The following is a 21409-nucleotide window of genomic DNA, read 5'->3' as shown; positions in this document are numbered from 1 at the left end:
TGGGTAGAGGAAGGGAGGAATAAGGTGGATGGATGGGTGGGGGGCTGCATTGGCAGGAAGGTGGATGGAGGGATGGAGGGGCCTCGCTGCCCCCACAGAGCACCTGGGAGAGCGGCAGGGTGAACGGCGAGCAGACGCCAGCGCCGTGGTGAGACGAGCATAGCCCCATGGGGCCGTAACTTACACGCGTAAACGTTGCCTGTTGTAAGTGTGTGTAATGCAGCTGCCTTTCCAGCAGATTCACAAGGCTGTGCAGTCGTCACGGTCTAGTTTTGGAACACTTCTGTCCTCCCCCTGAAGCTCCTGCGTTCCCCCTTCCCACGGCCCCGGCAGCCGCTGCACTGCCTTCTGTTGCTATGGGTTGACCTTCCATGGACATTTCACTTGAGCGGAATCGGACAGCACGTGGCCTCCTGTGACGGGCTCACCTCCCCTGGCGTGACTTGGAGACAGCTGTGCTGTGTGCGCTGTGGAGTGTGTCAGGACGCCATTCCTTCGTGTGGCTGAGTGGCGTTCTGGTGGATGGACACACCACATTCTGTCCGTCCATTCTCCTGTCCGTGGACACTCGGGCAGTCTCCGTGCAAGGCTCTGTGAGCCACGCCGCTGTGAAAGTCTGTGTTCTGCATGTCCATCTTCATTGCTCAGGGACAGATTCCTAGGACAAGAATGGCTGGGTCACATGCCAAGTTTTATATTCAACTTCCTAAGAACCCGCCAAACTCTGTTCCAAAGCGTCTGCACCGGCGCTCATTCCCGCCCTGTCTCAGGTTCAGAGGCGTGTGTCCTGGGGCGTCGTGTGCGCTGTGCAGTGAGGTCACAGGGAGCCCTGTGCTGCCCCGCTTTGGGGACAGGCCTGCCGCCTGCAGGGCTTCTGCTGGGGAGCGTTCTAATTCGGGCTGGGCCGTGTGACTGGCCGGGCCCCAGCTGCCCGGCCTGGACAGGGCTGTTTATAGAAAAGCCCAACTTCCCCCACCCGCAGGCATGCTGGCTATTCATAGACCAGGGCCTGGGGGAGAGGGTGCCTCAGCCAGCACCTGGCTCTGGAGCCTGTCTGAACCCCCATGGCACTCCCCTGGTCCCCCCAGGCCTCCATCTCACACCTGCTGGCCTGGAGCCCCGGGGTCTCCCCAGGGCAGGGCTCGGGGTGGCAGCCCCCGCACGGGCCCTTCAGCACCAGTGACGGACGGGGAAGCACCCCACTGCCTCCCCGCTAAAGGTGACGTCAGCGAAGCCCTCTCCAGGCTCCCGGTGGGCATCCTGAGACAAAGAGGAGACCCCCACCCCTCCTGCCCCGCCCACCCTCGGTCCCGCCCCCCACAGTCCCGCCCCTCAGCAGGGACACAGCCCGCCTCCCACTCCCTCATTCCCGAAACCCTGCGCCCCCTGCCGTGCCCCCGGCAGGACCCCGCGGCTCACCCACCTTCAGCCTCTGCAGCCTTGCACGCAGCCCGCCTGCAGCTGCTCCAGAGGATTCCCAGAGCGGGTGGCCCGGGGTGGGGGGGTAGGAGCATTGCCCGTCCTGTCACCGTCACCGAGGGAGGCCTGGCGCCCGACCTGTAACCCGTGGTGTCCCCGTGTGAGAGAAGAGGGACTCGGACACAGGGGCCAAGCGACCTGCCCAGGGTCGGAGCCTGGCTCTGCCCAGGAGCCCAGGGGATGAGGCTGGGGGGTGTGGGGAGGAGGGAGGGGGAGGATGGGGCACTGGCGCAGCCCCCCTCCTCCGGGCTTGAATCCCTAATCCCCACGAGGGTGTGACAAGAGCAGGCAGGGAATGTCTGGTCTCCCCCTGCCTCGGGCCTGGGAACCCAGGGAGCTCGGTGGCTCTCTGAGCCCTGGGCAGAGGCCAGGGGGCAGACTCCAGACTCCTCCGTACCAAGAATGCCCCAGGAAAGGAACTAGAGGTACTGACTCCCAGCCCTGGGGCAGGGGCCGCATAGACCACCCCTACCCCCTGGGGCCTACCCTGGCGTTTCTATGACTTGTAGGGCCAGTCATGTCCAAGCCCGAGTCCACCTAGGGTGTGCTGGGCTACAGTGCACTCAGCCCGAACACGGGAGCCCAGCAGACCACGTGCACCGTCTCTGGGCGCCCAGTCTCTGCACAGGAGGAGCAGGAAGGAAGTTTCGGAGTCGGGTCTCCAAGAGACCCACTGTGGCCAGTGAGCACTGTGGCCACCCTCTCCTGTGTCGGCCAGGTGACCTGAGAACACCGTCGCTACTCCCTGGACCCGCAGCCTGAGAACCGAGGGCAGCTGGAGGGCAGCCTCACTCCTGGATGGATGGAGCCCGCCTGCTGATGCCGGGGTGCCCTGTGACAGCAAGTGGGGGGGCGGTCCCTGCCCGAGCGGGTGGATGAGGGGACGGGCTGTCCTCTCTGTGGCCACCAGAGGGCGCCCACGCCAGGCCGAGGTCCCGAGTTCACCGCGGGGCAGGTGAGTGCCCAGAGCGCCCCGCGTGGAAAGCAGAGACGCAGCTCCCTTTGGGCAAATTGCACGCCCGCCCTGGAGTGGATCTGGACCCCCAAATGTGGCTTCGCCGGGTCCAGGCCCCGCCACGGGGAGGACGAGCGCGATCGCCCCCAGGAGCATGCCCGGGTCGCTCCAGCCTGGCAGCGCGGGAGGGACCCCGGAGCGCGCCTCTGGCCCGCGAGCCTCAGCCCCACCGGGCCCCGGGTGGCGGCGGGGGCGGTACCAGCGGCCCCGAGGTCCAGGCGGCGCGTCACGGCGCCCGAGAGCCCGCCCCGGCCCCGCCCCCCGCCCCGGGCCGGCTCCTTTTAATGGCGCGGCGCGCGGGTGCGGCGGGCTCTCGCGCGGCCCAGCGCAGAGGACGAACCGAGCCAGCATGTCCGGGACCCGAGCCTCTAACGATCGGCCCCCCAGCGCGGGCGGCGTCAAGCGGGGGCGGCTACAGCACGAGGCGGCGACCACCGGCTCCCGGGTGACCGTGGTGCTGGGCGCGCAGTGGGGGGACGAGGGCAAAGGCAAGGTGGTGGACCTGCTGGCCACGGACGCCGACATCATCAGCCGCTGCCAGGTGCGGGCCGGGCGCCGGGCCCCTCCCCCACCCCGATCCAGACGGACCCTGCCCTCCCTGCCCTCCCGCCCTCCCCAACACGCCCCTTGGACGCCTTCCCTCCGGGGACACCCTCCCCAGCCGCCACCCCCACCCACTCGGGGCAGACCGTCTTCCCTCCCCCACGGTCTCCCCCAGGGACCCCGCCTTCCCCGCCGGCCCCACCCCAAGGCCCGTGGGCCAGGGGCCGAGCTATAAATACAAGTCGCTGAGTTGGGGACACTCGATCCTCAGGGGGTTGGGTGTACCATGGGTGTGACACTGGGGCGGGCACTGTGGGGGGCGAGGCGGGGACCCCAGATCCCCAGTGGCTTGGAGGCCACCCAGACTCCACACTTCCTCCTTCTGTCTAGGGCTGGGACAGGGCTGGCTGACCACAAGGGGTCAGTGTGCGGGAGGAGGCTGCCGGCTGGAGCCCAGAGTGGGAGCGGGCATGGCCTCTCGGAGCCGTGGAGGGTCAGCCAAGTGGGGGCAGAGACCCAGGCAGGACTGCAGGCCAGGGCCCGAAGAAGGAGAGGGAGGAGCCTGGGTCTTCTGGCCAGGGTGACCCCGAGGCTGGGGGTGCCACCCAGGATGCCAGACACAAGCTCTGTCCCCCAAGGGCCCCTGCCCGCTGCGGGCTGCTCTCTGCACCCCGTCTGTTGTCTCCTGCACCCCTCGGGGCCGTGCCGCGCTCGGGGTGCAAGGGGATGGCCTGGAGGGGTACACTGCTCCTGAGGCTCACAGCCCCATGCGGGGAGGCTGCCAGAAGTGAGGAAGGGACACCCCCTGGGCACCTCACACCTGAGCTCCTGCCAGGAGGGGCCCAGGACTCAGCGCCACCGTGGGGTGGGGGGCAGCATGCCCACTGGGGCAGACGCTTCCCGCAGGCCGACTGTGGCCTCCTGGAAGGTGCCTCCTGGAGAAGCGGGAGCCTCCCACCGTCTCAGCCCCTCAGCCGCAGCGAGCAAGTCCACACCCCTTCCCCGGCCCCTGGGGTGCAGCCTTCTGCTGCATGTCCCCTCGGGGGGCCTGCCTGCTCCAGCCGTGATGCCCAGGGCCCTCCGTGTGACCTGCCCGCTCTGGGCAGCCTCACCCACCCTCCTCGAAGTGACCTCGGGGCTTGGTAGGTGTCCGTGAGGGCCCTCGCCTCGGAACCGCCGGGCTCCCCGCTGTTGACGCGGTTCTGGAGGAAGGCCCTCCCTGCTCTGCCACCTGGGTTGGCAGGCCGAGCCCTGCCCTCTCCTGTTGCTTGTGAGAGCCGTGGGCGGGACCAAGCAAGGGCAGAGCCGCCTGGAGCCCCCCGCCCAAGCGGGAGCCCACACGGCACCCTCTCCCTGACCCAGCTTCTCCCTGAGATCCAGTCTCCCCCTGCAGGCCTCCAGCTGTCCTGGGAGCCCACCGTGATTTCTCACCTCCAGCCTCCGAACAAGCTGGTGAGGCAGGGAAACGGGACCAGAGCCACTGAGCCGTTAGAATAAGACGCACATATGGGTCCTCCCGCGTGCCACACCAGCCTGGCACCAGCGCGGGGCTCCGGTTGGCACAGGGAGAGTCCAGCCCCCACCCTGGGAGGACTGCTTTTGCCTGGAGCCCAGAGTTGTGGCCTTCACACAGCACTTGGCCCCAGAACTGGGTCGATCTCGGAGCTATGGGCCAGGGCAGCTGGCCACAGAGTCACGGGTGGGGGGCAGGGTGGGCTGGGGCCCCAGCCCTGCCTGGGTGGCTGTCTAGAAGGGCTGAAGCCAGCCAGCCCGTGACCAGAAGGGTCGCCTGGCCTGTCACCTGGGCCTGGGGTCATCCCGAGCGGCAGCCGCGACCCCCGTGGCCGCCCGGGGACCCTACTTTGGTCCTGCCGCTGCACCGCCTTCCGCCACCCCCTCCCGGCGCCCGCAGGCCCGTCTTCCGTCTGGGCTTCGGTCCACCTGGGAAGCCCTTCAGCGGCCTGGCTCAGGGGAACTCATTTTCCACCTGCCCAGAGGCGCCCCCAGTGGCCACCCTCGGTGCTCCCCATCTCGGGGGTTTGGGGCCCGCGGTCAGCATGCACCGCAAGACCCCCAAGACCTTCCTTAGGGTCCAGAGTCCTGGGCCTTAGCCCCCTGCTGTTCTGTTTGCCTCCGTCTCCCCGTGTGGATGGGGCCCGACCCTCCCCCGGCGTCGGGAGGCCCCCTGCAGCCTGGGCGCAGGTCCGGAGGCTGCTCCGGGCCCCCATGGCTCAAGGGCTCCCTTCTCCCCTCACTCTCCACCCAACGCCCCCTCCCTCTTCCTGGCCCAGGTCCCGCAGCAGCCGCACGACAGCGACCCCGAGCCGCCTCCGGCTCCCTCCGCCCTTTGCAGGTCGCGCGCTCCGCCCACTCCCTGGGAGACCCCGCCCCTGCGCCGGGCTTTCTCTTGCGGTGCCCACGGGCATCCTTCCTGCTGTTTGACTTGCCCCACCTCCTAACCCGTCCAGATGGGAACCGGAGAGCCCACGCGCCTGGCCTGCCTGTCAGGGCCCCGGTCACGCCTCCTCCCACGCCGTGTCCTGTCCCCAGGACACGGTGCCAGCCCTCCCTCCGTTTCCAGAGTTGCCTTCAGCAGGCTTTGGGCCCCACAACGGCCCCGAGGCCTCAGGGCGACCCGGGCAGGATTTATATACAATTTCCCCCTCCAAGGGCAGTGAGGCGGCTCGGTGCAGGAGTCCAGCGCGGGATGCCCCTGTGGGCGCCATCAGCTCCCGGGAGCTGTGACCAAGGGCACAGTGGTCTCACTCCTGCGGGGTGAGGGGCCGCGTCCTGTGTCTTGTCGGTGCTCTGGAATCTGTCTCCCAGGGAGGGAGGCCGGGAATGCCCGCCCCCCCTCCCCGAACCCCAGGCTGGTCCAGGGGCCTCCCGGGTCGGGGGCTCTGGGGGAGACGCCCGGTAGTGCCTCCACGTGTGCAGCCTCTGATGACACCTGTCCTCCTCCAGGGGGAGCCTCTCCAGGGGGAGAGCCTCCGCAGGGTCACCTGGGCAGTCGTGGCCCTGAGCAGGGGAGACCTGTGCACCCACCTGGGGCTCCTGCCCTCCCCTCTCCCTCACTCCGGTGCCTCACTCGCAGAGCAGTTCTGTTTGGGGTGAATGGACGGATGGGTGAACCGATGGTAGAGTCCCTGAGAGCAGACACCCAAAAAGAGGCGCGCGAGGACTGCCTGGGCTCGCGACCTCCACGCTTTCACCCAGACCACGGTGGGGGTGGGGGCCAGTTCACAAGGCTCTCCACCAGGAGGGCAGACCCCTGGCTGGGCGGGATTCTGAAAAAACCCGCTTCTCTGTGGCCGCCCAGAGGCTCCGCCTCCGCCCGCGGCCACGCCCAGAGGCTCCGCCCGCGGCCACGCCCAGGGCCGCGAGCAGAGTCACAGCCTCGGAGGCCTGCCGCCCACACCCACCCTCTGTGCCTTGTGCGTCCACTCTGCGCTGGCCCCAGAGAGGGTGGGCTGGAGGACACCTGCAGAGACAGGAAGCGTCGGGGCTGGTCAGATCTCGGAGCGGGCCGGCCTTGGTCCTGTTGCTGTGTCCTTGAGCGAGAAAGCTCCACTTGCGGCACCTGGTGGGGGCATCCACTGGGGACTTTGAGTGCCGGGCCAGGCCGTGGGGGCGGTGTCAGCGTCCCTGGGGACTCTGAGCTGGCTGTTCCTGCCCTGAGGCTCCATCACGGAGGGGAGGACCTGGAGGGAGGCAGAGGCCCCCCCAGGCATGAGAGAGGGGTGAGGCCGGCTCCCGGTCACTACGGATGGGAGCCTCCAGAGCCTGTCCACCTGGGGGGACAGGGAGACAGTGCAGCCCGGGGGCGAAGGCCCTGAGGGGGCCGCCAGGCTGGGCCTGGGACTCTGAACCAGCCGTCCCTTTAGGTTGCTTTTCCCAGCCATGCCCCCAGCTCTCCCGGCCTGTGGACGACAGACGGGTGGTATATCCCTGCCCCGACCTCACCCACGCCCTGGGAGAGGGCAGACGGGGGTCTCTGGGACGGTCGCCTGGACCTCTGCAGAGCTGCCGGGAAGGGCGCCCTCAGGTCAGCCGGCCCCGAGCTCAGTGTCCAGGGCTGGCTTACACTCCGGGAGTGGACCGTGGCCTGGTGCCTGGGCCCTGTAGCCAGTGGGGGTCATTTGCCGCCCAGGGACCCACGGCGGTCTGCGCCTGTTCCTAGGCACTGGTGTTTACCCCAAACGAAGGTGGAGTGTGCTCGGCCCAGCTGACGCTGGCACTGGGCACTTGAGAACCAGGGAGAGGGCAGAGTGTCTAGGCCCCCGCCACGGCAGGCAGGACGCAGCTGGGGGCGGGCCTGGCTCACAGGGAGAGTGTCTGCAGGGAGGCCGTTGGCCTGCCACCCAGTCTCGCTGCAAACTCCTTTCCTGGGATCTCGGGTCCCCCCACCCTCCGCCAGGTTGCCCCACCTACGTGGCAAAGGTTACCAGGGGCATGAACTACACAGAGAACCTCGTGTGCGGGGAGGCGCTGCACGTGTCCCAAGGTGAGGGCAGAGTAAGGATGGGGCCTCTGGGGGTCACTGGCCCCAGGACACACACCGGGACCCCATTGACCCCAGAGGTCAGTTAGAGGCAAACCTGCCCCAGCCCCCCAATCCCAGGGTCATTCCAGACAGGCCTCTGCACATCCACATGACACATGGAACCCTTGGTGTCTGCAGGGCCATCAGGGGCGGCTGGGACGGAGGCTGGGAAAGGGGCGTTGAGGGGCGGTCGGGCTCCGGCTGCTCTCCTTAAATTGCCCGAGTGTGAAGTGAGGGAGGTCCAGGAGAAAGTGCCCCGGCCTGGGTCCCCCCCACCCCCGCCTGGGCCCTTTCCGTAGGGGAGACGGAAGGTGTGTGAACCTCCCCAGCCCTGCTGCAAGGAGCAGGTGCCCCTGGGGGAGGACACGGCCCTCGTTTGGCCAGGCCTGGCCAGGCAGGGAGCGACCATGCGCACGTGTGGGGCTTGTCTCTCTGCTGGGCCCTGAGGGGCGCAGGTGCTGGAACCCTCACAGCCAGTGGCCATCGCCTCCTCTGCCAGCCAGGAGGACAGCGGGGTGTGGGGGGCGGGGGCCCAGCCGTGGAGGGGCCCCAGGGACATGTGAGTGCCTTGCAGGAGGTGAGCTGGTGGGGCTCCGAGGCCTCGGGCAGCAGCCAGGACGTGTCTCCTCCCCGGCCCCTGCTCACTGGCTCCGGGGCCCCGCGTTGGGGCCCGCACTGGCCTCTAGAGCCCAGACCTGGGACTGGAGTCTTGCTTCCCTCCTACGTGGGGCCTCCTCCTGGCTACCCCCACACCCCAGTTGGCCTCAGGATGGTTTTTCCCGCTTTATTCCTAGGTGGGAGGCGCAGCCCCAAGGGAAGGCCTGCTGTTGCACGCCGACTCCTGGTCCCGGAAAGGCTGTGCTGCCTGCCCGCCCTCTGCCCCCTCGGAGCTCAGGCTGTGTGGCAGCGGGGCCTGAATCTGTGCTCCCTGCATCATCCCTGCATCAGAGGAGGAACCCCAGAGGGAGTTGTGGGCGGGCAGGCAGGGTTCTGAACCTATGGAGGCTTCAGGGGCTTCACTGAGCTGGCCTTCCCGGAGCGTCAGCCCAAGAGGGTCCTGGGTGTGGGGGCCGGCCTGTCTCTTGGACCCAGTGCCCCAGCCAGGCCCTGGCACCCCAGACATGCATCAGAGCCAGCCACTGGACCAGGCTCCCCACGCCCAAGCAGAGATGGCGTCTCACACTCCTGCCACCCGGGCAGCGCAGAGGGGGCTCCTGAGCGCCTGCGTTTAGAGCTGCCCGAGTGAGCCAGGCGCCAGGCAGTCTTCCCCGGGTGGATGCCGATCAGGTTTCTGTCCCCAGGGAGGCAACAATGCTGGCCACACCGTGGTGGTGGACGGCAAGGAGTACGACTTCCACCTGCTGCCCAGCGGCATCATCAACCCCAAGGCCGTGTCCTTCATCGGTGAGTGCCCACCTGCCCGCCCGCCTGCACCGCAGCCCGGGAACCCATGGATGTGAGTGGAAGAGGCCTGGAGGTCATCGAGCCTGGGGGTCCATACACAGGCTGGACGCAGCAGGGCGCAGGGCTGGGCCCAGAAGGTCAAGGTTCCAGCCCCACCGAGACCCCTTGCAGAGGCCTCTGATCTGGGGACCCCGCCTCGGGGCCCCACTCGGAGCCCAGGACCCCCTCCTCCCCACTCCTGGGATGGAGGGACGGATGGAGGGTGCAGGAGGCTCCCCAAGCGCTCAGACTCCCCGGGGTGTGTGTGTGTGTGCAAGCCTGTAGGCGTGTGTGTGAGTGAGTGAGGGTGCGGGTGTGCATGCGTGTGTATGGCAAGTGTGGGTGTCACGTGTGTGAGTCTGTGTACATGTGTGCGTGCCTGTGAGTGTGTGTGCGTGTTATGCCCATGGGTGAGTGTGCAAACGTTGTGGGTCTGGCTCCCTGTGGGTCTGCGTGGGGCTCTCCATGGGCAGCTGTCCCCCGCCCTCCTCTAGCCCCTGGGCAGCCCCCTCCCCCACCCCTTCCCATCGCCCTCTCCTGCCCACCCCTCCAGGACACTCTCCGGGAGCTTCGGGGACTTTTCCTTCTGGCTTTTTCCACCGCTGAGCAGGGCCACACGTGTGACTCACTGCCCGGCCCCCCCCCACCCCAGGAAGCAGGGCTGGCACAGCGAGTGTGTGCCCGCTGGTGGCACGGGTCCAGCCCTGGGTGTGAGCCCAGGGACGCTATGGCAGCAGTGGATCTGGGGGGTGGTGGGCAGTCAGGCTGAGCAGGAAAGGGCGTGGCCCATGGGCTTCTCCATGGGTGTGGACTGGGCCCAGTGGAGGCTGAGGACCCCAGCTCACCAGGGACCCCGCGCCCAGGGGCCAAGTCTCTGCCCCAGGAGGCTGCTGGGCACCACTGGGTGGGAACCAGGCCAAGGAAGCACCGCTCGCTGCGAGGAGGGGAGAGGAGTCTGCCCGGTGTCCCGGGAGCCGGGGGTGGATGGGGGCCAGCGGCCCCCAGGAGCATGGGCAGGGCCAGCCCGGCCAGACACTGATGGGAGCCCTTCAGCAAGGGCGGGATGTGCCAGCGCTCACGCGGCACCCCCGCCAGGCCCCGCCCCGTGGCCATCTCGAGGCTCCTGGCATTTAGATGACCTTTCGAGCTTGGTGTGGCTTGCCGCCTCTGAGCCACTCCCGTCTGGACCTGTGTCCTGTCTCCCTCCGCCAATCCTGGCCCCCCGGGGGACGCACCACCCAGGAAGGCCACGGGGGCCCCACCCAGCAGGCTTTGGTTTCAAAGGAAAGGGCAGCCTTGGCTTCAGCCTGGGCCCCCAGTGAGCTCGTGGCCGTGGTGAGCCCCCTCCTTGGCTGGGCTTGGTGCCTGCCCTCTGCAGAACCTCCTTCACTTTTACGGGGATGGGGAGGCCTGGCTCCCGAGACCAAACAGCTGGAGGCTGTGTTTGTCCCCACCTCCTGCTTTCCCGTTTCTGTGTAAATCAAGCACGACAGCTCTGTTGAGGTATAACTTAGGCACCATGAAATGCGCCCCGGGAGGGTAGGATGGTGCATCCGTCCCAGCTCAGACACTTTCTCCCTCCTGAACACCTCCCCCAGCAGCCCTCATCTGCTGTCTCTGTAAATGAAGGCTTTTGTTTGGACCATTTTTTATTGTGATAGAGTACACATAATATAAACTTTCCATCTTTCATAATACAGAATTTATTTTATGTAAATTCATGTATTTTCTTCTAAATTTTATGCCCTACTTCCTTTCTGGTATTCAGATTCCCTCTATTTGATGAAACAGTGGCCACACACTTTTTTTGTAAATGCCCTTTTGTGGCAAAACAGTTGGCAACCCCAGATCTGTGCACTGATTTTTTTTGAAGTGCGGAATCTTCTTAGAAGCCTGGGCAGCTCAGTTGCCTGACAGCCAAGTCTCAGGAGGGGACAGGCAGGTCTGAGTTGACCAGATGTGAGCTGACCACATCTGAGCTGACCCCGACCCACCACACAGCTGACAGCGAGCTATGTGACAATCGGGGAATGTTGGCCCAGCGTGCAATTTAACCACTCATTTCTTCCGAACTGCATCTTGGGAATTTAGCATCTTAATGAGAATTATTAAGCTCCTTCTCATGGCAAAAAAAAAAAAAGTTTCCATCTTAACCACTTTTAACCGTCCAGTTCAGTAGCGTCAAGTACATTAGTATTGTCATGCAGCATCAGCATGTTCATCTGCAGAGCCCTGTCCCCCCTGAGCTCTCCATCCCCTTTCCCTCCCCTCGCCCCCGGCCCCCAGCACCCTGCCCTCTGTCCCTGCGAGTCTGACTCCGCCAGGGACCTCGTACAAGGGGGGACCTTGTACAAGGGGGGACTTCATACAAGGGGGTCATACAGAGAGTGGCCTTTAGTGTCTGACTTACTTCACTTTATTCATTTATTATTTATTTCACAGGGGGCTTCTCTGGTGGCTCAGATGGTAAAGCATCTGCCCTGCCGTGCAGGAGACCCAGGTTCCGTCCCTGGGTGGGGAAGATCCCCTGGAGAAGGGAATAGTTACCCACTCCGGTATTCTTGCCTGGAGAATTCCATAGACAGAGGAGCCCGGCTGGCTACCATCCACAGGGTCACAAAGAGTCAGACACGGCTGAGCGACGAGCACTTCCACAGTTACTTCACTTTATGTAGTGTGCTACATCCATCCGTGTGGCAGCCTGTGGCAGCACGCTCTTCCTTTTCACGGCTGTATAATAATCCCGTTGTGTGGCTGTACCACATTTTCTTTATCCATCATTGATGTCCACTAACGGACAGCTGGGCTGTTTCCCCATCTTAGCCATCATGAACGAGGCAGCTGTCAGTGCAAGGGCGTGAGTTTCACGGCGTTTTAAGTGTGGAGTCCCTCTGTCTGTGACCCAATCCAATCTCGTGTCCATGTGTCTCAGGCAATGGAGTGGTCGTCCACTTGCCGGGCTTGTTTGAAGAGGCAGAGAAGAACGAGAAGAAAGGTAGGTCATGTCCCCGCGGAGCCGCGCCGCCTGGGGGCCATGCATGCTCCCGCGGCCGAGTCGGCGGTGCTCCCCGTGTGGTTTCTGCCGACGGCAGTGGCAGGCGGGCGGGTGGCGCGGCTTCCACGCTCGGCCCCGGCCCGGGCCTGCTGGCCCTGCTCACACCGGAAGCCTGAGCAGGCAGTCAGTCCAGGGGCCCAGCCTTTGGCTTCAGGCCACAGCCTCCCTGTCGCAGGTGAGCTTTCATGACACTGGGGGCTGGTGACGCCAGGAGCTGCAGACGCGGGCTCTCCAGGACAGAGCCCTGAGGCTGGGCTACGACCCTGATGTCCCGAGACTGGGGACGGTTGGGCCGACATCCCTGCAGGGAAGGGTGTGGTCCCTGGGGGCTGCTCAGGGGCAGGAGGCGGGCAGGCAGTGACCAAGGCCGCTGGCCAGGCGTGCGGGCAGGTGGGCCCCCGGTGGTTGTCTAGAAGCAGGTGGGTGACACTGCAGCCCTGAGGTGCCCTGGACGGAGCAGAGCCTCCGCCTTGGGCCCAGGCTCAGCGCAGGCGCGAAAGGAGCCAGCAGGCCCTGGCCCCGGGATGTGGGCTCTGGGAGGCGCCGGTACGGAGCCCGTGAGGAGACACAGCCGCCCATGGGGACACGGGTGGATGTCTCCAGGTCCCCGGGGGAGGGCCCGTCACCAACCGCATGCTGTGTCTGCAGGCCTGAAGGACTGGGAGAAGAGGCTTGTCATCTCTGACCGGGCCCACCTTGGTGAGTCCCGGGGCCTCCCTGCCCGCCTGTGAACAAGTGACCCCGGGCCCCCCAGGCCTTCTCCAAGGCCGTGCTGGGTCAGGATGACTGCCAGCACAGGCAGATGGGGAAGCTGAGGCCTGGGGGAGGGGCCTGTGGTGTCCCCAGAGGCCCCGTAACCCTCTGTCTCTCTCGCCCGCGATGCTCCCGCCTGCCCGGCCGGCAGTGTTTGACTTTCACCAGGCGGTGGACGGGCTCCAGGAGGTGCAGCGGCAGGCCCAGGAGGGCAAGAAGTGAGTGGCGTCTGCGCTCCCCCCCGCCCCAAGTCCGCGGCCGCAGAGCTGGGGGCGTGTTGGGTGCAGGGGTGCGTGCGTCCACCAGGAGCCCTGAGGACAGCGTCCGTCAGTTCACCCCACGCCTCCCCAACCCTGAAGCTCAGGCGAGCCACCTCTCCCAGGGCCATGCGGTCCTCCCCAGGGCAACCCCCAGGAGCGCCCGTGCCATCCATCACCTGCTGCGCCCCCTGCCCCTGCTGGAATCCCAGGCCAGCCTTGACCGAAGCTCCAGCGGGCGCCAAAGCCTGCCTAGCCGCCTTGATGGCCAGTCACTGGTTCCCCAGAGATGTTCACTGCAGTGGGCCAGGGACAGTGTCAAAGCCGGGATGGGAGCGAAGCAGGCCAGAATCCTGCCTCTCACACACGTGTGCACACACGCACAACCAGTGCATGCACGTGCATAGATTACACACACACGGCCATGTACACTCGTACAGAGGGACACACGCACATACATGATGTGCATAGATTACACACACGGCCGCGTACACTCGTACAGAGGGACACACACGCACACACATGTAGGCACAGCACACGCTCACACGCAAGTGCACACATGCACACATACGCTCACACGCAGTGCACACATGCTCACATCGGAACATGCACGCACACACATGCACACACATGCTCATGCACAAGTGCACACACAGGGCTTGGCCACACACAGGTGGCAATGCTGAGCATCCACGCTCGCTGACCTGGGCTGGGCTGTGGTCGGCAGTGGGTACAGGGTGGCACTGACAGGTTCCAGCTCTGAGGAGATGGCAGGTGCCCAGAGCACCAGCCTCGGTGCTGGGCAGAAGGCAGCCGGGCCAGGGAGGGCACCGCCGGGCACTGGGCCTCGGGGGCCACGGCAGGGCCAGGGCCGCGACTTGGACCCACGTGCCGCCCCCGTAGCTCCCAGTCCTGGAGCGTGCTGTCAGAGGCATCCAGGGGTTCCCACGGCAGCCCGGCCCTTGGGGCTGCAGCTCGGAAGGGCCCTCGGGCATCGCCCGGCTCGACCTTGGTTTAGGGGAGTGGACGCTGAGAGCTGGCTGGGGGCCCCAGTTTCCAGGCTCCCCCCCAGTTCCAGCAGGCCTGCCTGGGCCCCCCAAGCTCACGGCCCTCGGCCTGTCTTACAGCATCGGCACGACCCGGAAGGGGATCGGGCCGGCCTACTCGTCCAAGGCCGCCCGCACCGGCCTCCGCATCTGCGACCTCCTGTCTGACTTCGACGAGTTCTCCTCCCGGTACCTGACCCGTCCCCGGCCCTGGGCTGGGGGAAGCCGGGCCAGGGAGGCGGGCGCGGGGCTCTGGGCAGACGGGGTGGCAGTCACTGTTGCTTCCGCAGATTCAAGAACCTGGCACGCCAGCACCAGTCCATGTTCCCCAGTTTGGAAGTGGACGTTGAAGGTCAACTCAAAAGGCTCAAGGTAGAGCTGAGCACCCCGGCATCGGGCAGGCCCAGCCCCACTGAGGGTCCCTCCACAGCTGTGCACGCTGCCGCGGCACGCCTAGAACGGGGCCTTATTTCCCGGTGGCTGGGCTTGGGGACCACAGGCCTCCTGTGGGGGACCCCGGTTGGCGGTCTTCTCAGGAGGCCAGGGGCTCACCCGCTGGCCTGGCCCCTTGAGTCCTCTCTGAGGAAACGACCCTGGACATGCCAGGGGCCATAGGCAGACCCTGTCGGTCTGGGGCAGGAGGCAAAGGCATCCCAGCTCACTGCTATAGGGACGGAGCGGGTGGGATGGACATGCTGGGGGACAGAGGCCAGCCCCATCCATCGCGGGCAGGAGCTTGAGGTGTCCCAGCTCAGGGCTAGAGGGACGGAGCAGGCGGGAGACAGGAGGATGTCCACATGGAGCCCTTCTGGAAATCTCCAGGGCCCAGCTCCTCCAGCCTCGTCTGGGGCTCTAGAGGTAGACAGGGATGGACCCACAGGGATGCGTGCAGACCAAGGGCCTCGCTGGGCAGGAATTTGCTGGAAGCCAGAGGCTGTGAGGAGGAGGCCAGAGCCAGGTGGACCCCCTTCTTGCATCCTGGCCCCTCCTTCCAGGGCTTCGCCGAGCGGATCCGCCCCATGGTCCGAGATGGCGTTTATTTCATGTATGAGGCGCTCCATGGCCCCCCTAAGAAGATCCTCGTGGAGGGTGCCAACGCAGCCCTCCTTGACATTGACTTCGGTACGTCCCAGCCAGAGCCCCATGGGCCCTGCCTGTTTTGTCTGCCGAGGAGACAGCTGTGGTGGGTTCGCCTTCCGTACCAGGCTGCCCTCTGTGCCCGGGAAACAGTGCTACTGCCCTCTTCCTGCAACCTCAGCCAGGAGGGGGGAAGGGAGGCTAGGCTGGGGATGAGGGACGGGGATGGGGATGAGGGGTGAGGGACGGGGATGAGGGAGAGACTGGCTGGGCCCGGGAGCCCTGACTGCCCCACCTGGGCCTCTATCCCCACAGTCCCCGCTGTCCCCACTGTCGCAGGCCCAGGGACACACCAGCCCCGAGGCCACCTAAACTGTCCAAACCCGAGGGGCCCTCCCCCTCCCCACCCCCACCAGCTCATACACACCCTGTGTTGGCCACGCCCCATGGGTGGTCCCTGGGGCCACTGGGGCGACCCCTCGCCAGGGCTCCTGTGGGGTGGCAGCCCAGCTGGTTCTGTCTCGCAGGGACCTACCCCTTCGTGACGTCCTCCAACTGCACGGTGGGCGGCGTGTGCACCGGCCTGGGCATCCCGCCCCAGAACATAGGCGAGGTCTACGGTGTGGTCAAGGCCTACACCACACGCGTGGGCATCGGCGCCTTCCCCACCGAGCAGATCAACGTGAGTCCCCATCCCCGGGGGACCGCGGGCGCCTGGTGGAGGGACCAGGGAGGCCGCAGAGAAGATGCTGAGGCTGCAGCTCCAGCCGCCCCCCAACTGCCGTGTGGCTGTCCCGCAGATCCCCCAGCTCAGGAAGGACGCTGAGAGCCTTCTCTCTGGCCCCGCCTGGGTGCCCAGGCTGCCTTCCTCCTGGGGCTGAGCGAGCCTGGGTTTGGTCTCAGCTGGATAAGAGCAGGGTGGAGCAGCGCCCACCAAACTCCCCAGCAAACTGCCCTCCAGCCTCTTGGGTGTCTCTGGAAGCTCAGGACGGCCCCCGCCTTCCTCTCCCTGGTCTTGTGCCCACAAGGCTGGAGGGACACGAGGCTCCTGTCCTGAGCAGGCAAGCGAGGGCCAGAGCAGGAAGGGGATGTGCTGGGCAGGGTTATGAACCCCGGAGAAAGAAGCACAAAATAAGCACACAGCCTGCTCGAGGGCAGCTTCGGGGTCTGCAGATCCACTCTCACCTGCCCAGGAGGCCAGGGCAGGCCTGGTCACGAGGCTCAGCTGGGGCAGGCGTGCCCAGGGCCTGGGGCAGCGAGCGGGCGTGAGGAGGGGTGGTCATCAGGGGGCCTCAGGAGGGTGGGGTGGGCGTGAGGAGGGGCAAGTGGCGGGCGTGAGGAGGGGTGGTCGTCAGGGGGCCTGGGGCAGCGAGCGGGCGTGAGGAGGGGTGGTTGTCAGGAGGCCGCAGGAGGGCGGGGTGGGCAGCTGGCTCAGGCTCCATCCCCACAGCCCCCGGGCCCTCCCTGTCGCCCCGCAGGAGATCGGGGACCTGCTGCAGAGCCGCGGCCACGAGTGGGGCGTGACCACGGGCAGGAAGCGGCGCTGCGGCTGGCTGGATCTGATGATCCTGAGATATGCCCACATGGTCAACGGATTCACCGCGTGGGTAGTGCTGAGGCGCCCTCCGCCCCCGGGGTGCCCATCCCCTGGGGGCCCAGACCAACTCCCCAGACGCCGCAGGAGCAGGGCAGCCGGGCCTCAGGGCTCAGGGCCACAGTCCTCCCCACACAGGGTGACCTCACCCTGGGGAAACCCTTCCACACAGCGAGGCCACCGGGGGGTGATGGGGAGGGCCGTCCAGGGTGCCTTGGGGCTGGCCCTGCCTTGGCTCTTGAGTGTAGACAGGGAAGGAGGCATCGAGAGGCCAGAGGGTGGCCCGCCCCCGGAAGCAGTGCAGAGGTTCTCCTGGAGCCGGGGAGCAAGCCCAGAGCAGAGGGCCTGCACTCATCCAGACCCCTGTTCTGCTGGGCCATGGGGACGGGGCAGTGCTGGGCTCCCGGCCTAACCGTCGGGGCTCTGCCATCCTCTGTCCTAGTCCTGCAAACAGAGGAGCGAGGGGTGGGGCTGGGCGGGAGCAGTGACGGCGGCTGACCGCCCTCGGCTTCTCCCTGTGCTCTGGACAGGCTGGCCTTGACGAAACTGGACATCCTGGACGCCCTGGACGAGATCAAGGTCGGCGTGGCGTACAAGCTTGGCGGGAAGCGGATCCCCTACTTCCCAGGTGCGGGCGCCGCCGCCCCTCTGCCCTTGGCCGCTGGTCTCGGGCGGAAGGGACGATGCGTGTGCGTCGGGCACGCAGGGCAGCCCGTGTCGGAGGCTCTTCCCACTTCTGTCCGTGGCAGATTCTCACCCCGAGCGGAGGCCTGTGCGTCCCCACTCTGGGGAGAGCTCAGAGGGACTCAGGGGCCAGCCTGAACCCAAGATCCTGGGGAACCCCCAGGGTCAAGGCCCACCTCCCGGGAGCTGGGGACTCACCTGAAATAGCAGACACGGGCTGTGGACGCTCAAAACTTGGGACAAATAGGATGATGATGTTGACCTAAGAAAACACGTTTTTGGTTAGATTTTTTAAGGTCTCCCTGAAGTTTCTGTAACCAAGCAAGTGTCCCTTCTAAAAAGCGTAAAGGCAGTGATGTTTTCCTGTGTGCCTGGCCTGGGGTCACGGATGACCCCACCCGCACCGGCGGCTGTGGGCGAGCTGCCCCCGTAGCCCCCCAGCATGTGTGTGCAGACTCTCGGCTGTGGGAGCCCCACGCGTCCTCTCGGCCAGTGTCCCGCAGACCAACTGACTCTGAACTCCAAGAGGACACAGCAGGGCAGCGCTGGGACTCAGGGCATGTACTTGCAGTGGACAGCTCCTTCCAGCAATTTTTGACCACAGGGGTGGTTGGCGTCTGCTGTGAGGCCAGGAGTCCAGACCCAGTGGGATCCTTGCCCTGAGGAGGGGAACATAGATCCTTCAGGAACCCTAACACTGCAGGACCTCAAATCCCCTTAGAAGTGGGGGCCTCAGAATTCCTTAGCTGAGGTGTCCCCTGGAATCCGTGTCCAGGGTGGTGTGTCCCTTGGGCTGGAAGGGGAGCAGGAAGCATCCCAGAACCACCCCCCCAGCCCTGAGAAAACCAGGCAGGGCTGCTTGCCTTCTCTGCCCCCGAACGCTGGGGCAAGCAGACCCTGGGCTGGGGGTCCCAGGCCCGTGGCCGTGTGGACATCGGCGGCACGCAGCTCACCCAGCCCATATCCGCAGCCAACCAGGAGATCCTGCAGAAGGTGGAGGTGGAATACGAGACGCTGCCAGGGTGGAAGGCGGACACCACGGGCGCCCGGAAGTGGGAGGACCTCCCCCCGCAGGCCCAGAGCTACATCCGGTTTGTGGAGAACCACGTCGGCGTGGCAGGTGGGTGCCCTGTGTCCAGCCACCCCCTCCACCGGCCTCGCCCTAGGCTGAGCCTCCCCTTCCCCTTTCAGTGAAATGGGTTGGTGTCGGCAAGTCCAGAGATTCGATGATCCAGCTGTTTTAGACAAAGCCGGAGCTGACCGCAGCGGCGTGGCCCGCGTCGTGTCCTTTCCTCGGCCGGCAGAACCAACGCCATGAACAAAGAGATTTGAAAGCTATTTTCTGTACTTTTGTGTTTTTCTTTAAGCCTTCAGCCCAACCCTCTGATTTCTACAACTTGAAACATCTGAAGGCCAGTGTCATGTACGTTTTTAAAAATCCTGCTATTTCACGTGAGCTCAAACCAGAGCCCTTTTCTGGCTCATGAACTGTCACGTGGCTGCCTGTGCAGCTGGAGCCGCTGAGCAATAAACAAATCCCGCAGCCGCTGAGCAGCAGTGAGCCGTGCAGGTCTTTTTCTGACTTCGTCACCGTTGCTTCGACTTTTAGCTGCTGAAAGGCCCCACTCGGCAGCATCAGTGGCCGGGGTGACTCACGTTTTCAGTGTCAGGAAGCCAAGCTGTTTGTTTGCTCAGACAACAGAATGGGAGCAGCCCAGGGAAGGAGGACCATGGGCGTGAAGCACGTTTTCCAAAATGGAACGTCTCCCCACAGACTCGCTCTAGACCCCAGAGCCCTTCCCCACACGGCAGCCCCTGCCTTTCAGTGGGACAGCCTCTGCCCCGCCCTGTGTCCCCTGGGCAAAGAAGACGCTTCTCAGCTGGCAGAACCTGCAGAGACCCTACTGAGGTCTGTGCTCAACTGGAAGCCGTACTCGGCTCATTCAACGCTTCAGAGTTTGTGGTCAGTTTAGAAAAATAATTGGCCTTTTGGTATCATTTCAGAGAGAGAAGGGTTTGTACACATGGAGAGACTAGGAGTCTGCCAGGCTTAAATCCTCACTTTCTAGAGCTGAGGATGCCATCTGGGCTCACTGACACTGGGCAGGTGCCAACCCGGCTTGCTTCCCATGAACCCCGCCAGCCCCAGGAAGTTCTGCAGGGCCCAGTGTCACCGGCTTGCACCCTGGAGCCCCAGACTCTTGTGACAGCATATTAGGTGAACAGGCCACATATTGGGAGTATGGCTTCACACGTGCTAGTGAGCTTTTCCAAGTGGCCAAGAATGGCCTTCGGTGATTTGAAAGAGGAGCACACGTGTGGACCAGCTTCCTCGGGCAGCAAGGCTAGAAGTGAGAAGCACCGGAAGAAACGGACCTTGGCGTTTCCCGAGAATTGTTTCCCTTCACGACGGAGCAAGGGTGGGGGAGGAGAGAGCCCCGCGGCAGGGTGAGCTCTTAGGGAAGGGGGAGGTGGACCCCAGCTCTCCTCCCTGCCCCCAGGGACTGTGCTTCTCGTGACCAGATGACCGTCTCATCCCGTCCTGCTGCAACAGAGGGGTGCATGCTCTGGGCAATCAACCAGAGTGGGCATTTTTCCGAAGAAAGAGAAATCACTTTGTTCTGTGTAAAAAGCTGCACTCCCGGCTCAGCAAGCTCCGCCTGCAACTTAGATTAGAAAGCTGCCGCTGAATCCTTCACTCCAGTACAAGTTGTTTTTCCCTTCCAGCTCTGGGTCACATCCTGCGGAGGCAGCCGCAGGCGGTATGTCTGAGTATCTGCAGAAGTTTTACAGAAAAGACACCAAACTCGAGGGGTGCCATTCTCGGCTGCACCGGCATCCTTGCCCTTGTGTGGCCCAGAGATAGGAGGCTGGGGGCTGAGGTTAGCCGCCTTCGCTCAGTATCAGGTGCTGTGAGGGTCTGAGCAATTATAACCTGGTGCCCTCTCTCCTTGGCACCAACAGCAGACCCCCAGGGAAGAGGAGCTTACACTGGTCTCAATTGAATGTGTGGGGAAAAGATAAGTAAGTGATTCAAGGATGTTGCTCGATAAATTGTGTTTTTCAAGCCATTTTGCTCAGAAGGTTAATGTTCATTACCCTACCACTGAGCCATTCCACTCCTAGGCACTGACCCATGAATGTCCAGAAGAAGCCTTGGAAGAGAATGTTCAGAGCAGCTGCCTTCATCAGCGCGAAACCCGGCACAGCCCATGTGCCCGTCCACAGGGCAACAAAAACTGTGGTCCACCTGCACACGGGCACACTCAGCAACAGGAGGAGGAGACCACGGAGGGATGCGGGACCCTGGATGGTCTCGGAACCAGCCAGCTGAGGGGGAAAGCCAGACACAAAGGGCTGTGCGCACAGCGAGCCTGCCCTGCAGGGAGGGATGCAGAGCGACGATCACTTCTGCCGGGGGCGGGGAAGGGCGACGGGTCACCATGGCAACGGGTGGGACTGGACACACTGACCATCCGTGCATTCCAGTGGACGTAAGGACACACAGCGGCACTATACGTAAGCTGTTTCCCAATCTAACAGTCACTCAAAGTAGTACAACCATGCTGTGCAACTGAGATGATTAGCACTCAAAACTGTAGGACCCTGGGGGAACTGTGATTAAACATTTTAGCGAAAACACTTCCAGCCGGCCCTGCCCCTCTGCATTTGTCGGAAGGGGAACTTTGCTGCACTTCTGGGAAAACACAAAGCATGTTCCTTCCTCATCTGATGTGTATTCAATTCCAGAACGTCCAACTTTCTAAGATCAAACTATGCCATTCCACAGATGCTTTGCATGAGTTTAGTTCCCGGCCAGCCAGTTTTCCTGGGGTGTCCCCCCACCCTGGGCAAGGTAGGTCTCCTTACTCTACTTCCACAGCCCCTTGTACTTCCCCTTTGGTAACATTTGTCCCACC

General features: G+C 64.6%; 1 protein-coding gene and 1 long non-coding RNA gene across 4 annotated transcripts; one reads left to right on the top strand and one right to left on the bottom strand.

The window, feature by feature from the left end:
- Positions 1-198: 198 nt before the first annotated feature.
- LOC147348863 (uncharacterized) lies at positions 199-4687 on the bottom strand. Of its 2 annotated transcripts, none has more exons than XR_015150233.1 (3): positions 4469-4687; positions 1424-1557; positions 199-658 (listed from the first exon to the last, which is right to left on the bottom strand). It is a non-coding gene; the product is annotated as an uncharacterized LOC147348863 (long non-coding RNA). The 2 variants fall into 2 exon arrangements; XR_015150234.1 differs by lacking the exon at positions 4469-4687 and adding an exon at positions 4154-4309.
- On the top strand, positions 2802-21131 carry ADSS1 (adenylosuccinate synthase 1). Of its 2 annotated transcripts, none has more exons than XM_086365074.1 (13): positions 2802-3035; positions 8882-8984; positions 11956-12018; positions 12727-12777; positions 12983-13049; positions 14216-14323; positions 14425-14506; positions 15130-15256; positions 15739-15893; positions 16690-16814; positions 17336-17433; positions 18460-18609; positions 20616-21131. In XM_086365074.1, exons 1-13 carry the CDS (start codon positions 2844-2846, stop codon positions 20627-20629), a joined length of 1335 nt encoding a protein of 444 aa, XP_086221200.1. In that variant the 5' UTR covers positions 2802-2843; the 3' UTR covers positions 20630-21131. The 2 variants fall into 2 exon arrangements, with proteins under 2 accessions (XP_086221200.1, XP_086221199.1); XM_086365073.1 differs by lacking the exon at positions 20616-21131 and adding an exon at positions 18681-19046.
- Positions 21132-21409: the final 278 nt, after the last annotated feature.

Source organism: Bos grunniens, chromosome 21 (assembly GCF_055505025.1).
Source record: "Bos grunniens cultivar Pamir isolate PY7600 chromosome 21, Bosgru_T2T1.0, whole genome shotgun sequence".
Taxonomy (NCBI): domain Eukaryota; kingdom Metazoa; phylum Chordata; class Mammalia; order Artiodactyla; family Bovidae; genus Bos; species Bos grunniens.
The sequence above is the reverse complement of the archived record's forward strand: the minus strand, read 5'-3'. Positions and strand labels throughout refer to the sequence as shown.